Genomic DNA, 4,527 nt, shown 5'->3' with positions numbered 1-4,527 from the left:
ATATAATATTTTATAAAGAAGAAAATTAATTTATTTTAGTTTCATATAAATTAAAATCAAAATTTTAAAACTTTGTAATGTCAAATCAAACTTCAAATTTCAGACAACTGAAAAGGAGCTTCATGTGTTGACAACTCTCTTTCCTTCAACATCGATATTATAATGGTTGATGTGATTATTTTAATAAAAAAGTTTACATAATTTATTTATAAACATATCCTTTCATTTTTCTAAATGAAATCTAAATTTTATACTTTATGGAAAGTAATTTTTTTTTATTTTCTCAAGCACAACAAAAAAATCATTTGTGACGTAATGTTCATACAACTAATGTTGAGGAACCAAAGCGAAAAAGATGGGACGCAGAATTGAAGGGAATACTGAACAAGATGAAACATAAGAAATTGATGAGAAAACATTTGCAAAGTTTGTTCCATTTTTTATGTTAAAAAATTTATTTTGAAAACAAAACGTTAAACTAATACCTTTAGCTATATTGTTCATAAATAAATCTTAAAACTGAAAAAAGAAAAGAAATAAATATCTTTATGTAAGTGGTAAAGCCAATGTGAATAATAGATCCAAGGTAAATGACTAATTTGGCGGGTGAATTGATAACAATTTAACATTTAAAAGATCAAAAAATATAATTTAATCTTTAAATACATAAGAAAAAACACATTAGATTTTTTTTTTTCAAACTAAACTCAAACCAATTTTTGAAGGATAAAAGAGCCTTTGATAAACCAAACACACTCATTGCAAAAATGATAGCAATTTTGGTTGCAATAGGCTATTGGACGAAATGCTGCTATTTCTGATCGCAATGATAGAAAAATATCATGACCAATTAGTTACCAATAATAATACATGACACTTGTTACCATATTATATTATATTATATATGATTGAGACTCATACATTGAAAATAGTCATATCATATCGTTTCTTTAGAATAAAATTTTGTTAACCTAATATGCACCTTTCATATTCTTATTAACTAAGTCATGTTACTAAATTTCATATAAAAGAAGTCCATCTCTTAACTCTAACATATGACATCATATTTATAATTTTATAAATAATTAAAATGTAAATACACATCATTAAATATCATGTTTATAATAATTTTAAAAGTGAATATCTTTTTATTCCTTTAAAAATATATATCACCAAAGTAAGAAGAGTTAGATGTTGTTTTAAGTTAGTAATTTTTAATTTTAACCATTTTAGAAACAAACTAGAAAATAACATACATTTTCAAAGTCAAAAGATTATCCAGGTTTATTTAATAGATTTCATTCTTTTAGTAAACATCATTTTCTCTCTTACTCTTCTATTTTCCTTCTTTCTATAAAATTTTCCTCACATATTTCAATATTCAACTAAAATATTTTAGTTTCAAAATCAAAGCAAAGTTTCAAATAGGCACACAAAAAAAAAATATAATTCTTAACTAAAAGGGTTTGAAAAAAATAACAAAAAATAAGAATTTGGAGCAGAAATGAGTGACATGCATTAAAAAAAATACACCCTCCAACATATGCAAAATTAAGACACCATGTTTTATAAATAAGATTAAGCAAACAGAAATACTAGGAATGAATGAATGAAAGAATAAAAAATACAGAAAACAAAGACTTGATCAGAAAATGAAAGAAAATTCATATCCCAATTTGAGTTTCACAAAAAACATAAAGGTGACAGAACAATAACAGAGGAAGATGATACTATTGCTCAACCTTCCAACACAATTATGGATTTTGAGATTACAAACAAGAGCATCTAAAACAACTGAAACCATAATAGAAAAACATACAAAATGTTTTGATAACATATCCTGTAAATTTAATCTGAAACACAAATGAAACCTGAAACCTATTGGTACTCATTTGAGACAGTCAACAACATATCCAAAAAGACTGTCTCTCCTCTCAAACTGTGTCAACCTCAAACTAGCAACCACATACAACTGGTAAACAAATTATGGACAGGTTTCCATTGCAGGAATTCTAACATTAGAACAATTTATGTAGCTTCACTTCAAGTCAAGCCAAAACATAGAACATACGAAACAACTAAAGTTAACTAAGTGTTTGATATCTCATCAATGATATCCGAAATGACCTGGTCCATGTCTAGATCCCTCATTGGTTTAAATGGTCGCTTCATGTCCTGAAACAAAACATAGTTTGTAAACCACTCTGCATGTTTCAGATGACAGCAAAATTGATGTTCTGTTTTCCTTTCCAAAATCATTTTCACCAGAAGAAATGCATCTTCAGTTAAACAGTTTATATCAGAATACTTTCAATTCAACTCAGATGATTAACAACTCAGCACACTGATTTCCAAATATAGTTCATTATTACCAAGAGACTGATGAACTTCTTGCCACCTTCTTCCCGTATTTCAAAGCAACCTCTTCTTGGCTTTTCATTGAATAAAAAAGGAGAGAAGAAATAATCAGTTCAAATTGTCTATAACCAAACTTAAAGAAGAAAAATTACTCAAATAAAATATCATATGAAACTCAGTAATCATTGTGTTCAGAACTCAGAAGTCTTAACAATGATCTACACAAAACAATAGTGCATTCTCTAACTCAGTATTAAAACTACCCTAAACAGTATATAATATATAGTATATACAAAGAACAATAGTCCATTTTGCTTATAATTGAGGTTTTCAAAAACAGTTCATGACCACAATTTCATTCACAAAATCACAGTCAATGGGGCTTTCACGATTGAGCTGCATCAGCTGTTGGTGTCACAAGTTTTCCCAACATCTAAACAAAGGTTACACTTGATAAGTGGGTAGCAAGAAAGACTATTGAACAAAACACCACACATTTTGAACCAAAAGTTTTAAGAAAATAGATCAATGACTTAAGACACTTCCAAAACTTGATAAAACAAAAGATTTACCAATAACTATCACAGTATATATACCTTTTCAGGGTTCAGTATCACATTGACTCCACAGTCCGCTTTCTCCAGACGTTCTTTCACCAGATTGGCCCTCATCTTGAACTGGTTACATTGCTTACTAAGAATAACAAATAACAACAAACAACACATTATATAGAAAGTGCCGATAACAACATCACCAACACACACACACACACACACAAGGCAAGATCTTTGGCCTCAACAAATGAACCAAGTAACAACAACAACAAAATCAAATACCCATTGGCAACCCACAATAAATACATAAAATGATATTGAAGAGAAACTGCAACAAATAACACATCATATCAACACTTTCAGACCAAATAATACTATCATAACAGCAACAAAAAATTTCTCAAAAACATTTAACAAAGTTATTCAACTAATGGAAACAACTAACTCTTATTTTCCTCTTATGTCTTTCCTTTAACCCCAAAAAACTATTAACCAAGTCGTTACCTTGTAAAACTTAAAGAACCTTTTTCAAACAAACAAAATTTTGATAAAGTTATTTCAAATAATACACATAAATGAAAGCACACACAGCCACAGAATACAAAAAGAAACATTTTTAATTTACCCATGAACCAAAACGAGCAGAAGGAGAAAGGGACGAACCAGTGTTCAACAACGATAGTCTTGCTGGAAGCCCCTTCTTCTTCATCTTCTTCTATTTCTTCCTCTTTATCTGCTTTAACCGGAGCACTTTCTTCTTTCTCGTTCTTCTTCTTCCTACCGCCACTGCTGGCCTTGGCCTTCTTTGCCTTCTTGGCTTTCTTCTCTTCCGGCGGAGGGTCGGAGGTGGCCAAGGCGGAGCGCTTGGCTGCCGCACGAGTGACCCTCACCGGAGCCGCCGCAGCCGGCGCCGGTTGGGCGGGCTTGCGTTTGGCTGGTGGCATTGTAGAGTTGAGGGAGAGAGAAAGAGAGAAGACAAGAATGAAGAAAAAAGGAAGGGTTAGTTTAGTAAGATAAGTGAAGCAGTCGTTATCTGTCTTTGAAGGGGATTTTATAAGGAGCCTTAGCTACCACAATCTTCCCTCATACACTTCTCACTCCTCAACACTAAGCTTTCTTTACAAACTAGTGTATTTTGTTTTTATGAAATTATTTGGTAACTTTTAGAATGGGTGATTATACCAAAAGAGAACTTTCTTTTAACTAAATTATGTTTATAATCATAATTTTTATTTGATTGAAGCAATTGAAAATATTTAGTTGAGCTTATTATTACTATTATCATAAACATAAAAGAATTTAACCTAATTTAATAAATTCAATATATGAATTTTTTTTTAGAATGTAATACAATTCAAGATTGAAATTACGAAATTGGTGTAACTTTCTAGAAAATTTTAACTTTAGACAAATTATAACAGAAAATTCATCACGGAAAATTCGTCCCAAACATAGATGATTCTAATAAATTAAGTTAAAGTCATGTCAGTTATCCACGATTTTAGTGCACAGAGTAAAGTTGTCGCATAACGACACAATTTTTATTTAAGTACAATCAATTTTATTTCGGTTAAAGTAAAATTATTTATTATGTGTTGGAGTCATTTGAGACTAA

General features: G+C 30.0%; 1 protein-coding gene across 1 annotated transcript; it reads right to left on the bottom strand.

Moving 5' to 3' along the window:
• Window positions 1-1,786: 1,786 nt before the first annotated feature.
• Window positions 1,787-3,938, bottom strand: LOC114193484 (uncharacterized). Its single transcript, XM_028083309.2, has 4 exons — window positions 3,576-3,938; window positions 2,955-3,051; window positions 2,373-2,432; window positions 1,787-2,175 (listed from the first exon to the last, which is right to left on the bottom strand). The coding sequence occupies exons 1-4, from the start codon at window positions 3,854-3,856 to the stop codon at window positions 2,089-2,091; spliced, it is 525 nt and encodes a 174-aa protein (XP_027939110.1). The 5' UTR covers window positions 3,857-3,938; the 3' UTR covers window positions 1,787-2,088.
• Window positions 3,939-4,527: the final 589 nt, after the last annotated feature.

This window comes from Vigna unguiculata, chromosome 8, assembly GCF_037176805.1.
Source record: "Vigna unguiculata cultivar grain cowpea cultivar isolate G323 ecotype 2 chromosome 8, ASM3717680v1, whole genome shotgun sequence".
NCBI classification, from domain to species: Eukaryota; Viridiplantae; Streptophyta; class Magnoliopsida; order Fabales; family Fabaceae; genus Vigna; species Vigna unguiculata.
Note: the sequence above shows the minus strand (reverse complement) of the source record. Positions and strands in the feature narration are given on the sequence as shown.

Coding starts and splice junctions, on each gene's coding strand:
- LOC114193484 (XM_028083309.2), bottom strand. CDS start 3,856: ATGCCACCAGCCAAACGCAAGCCCGCCCAACCGGCGCCGGCTGCGGCG. Junction 2,433..2,954: donor TGATACTGAACCCTGAAAAG/GTATATATACTG, acceptor TTCAATGAAAAG/CCAAGAAGAGGTTGCTTTGA. Junction 2,176..2,372: donor AGAAGTTCATCAGTCTCTTG/GTAATAATGAAC, acceptor GTTTTGTTTCAG/GACATGAAGCGACCATTTAA.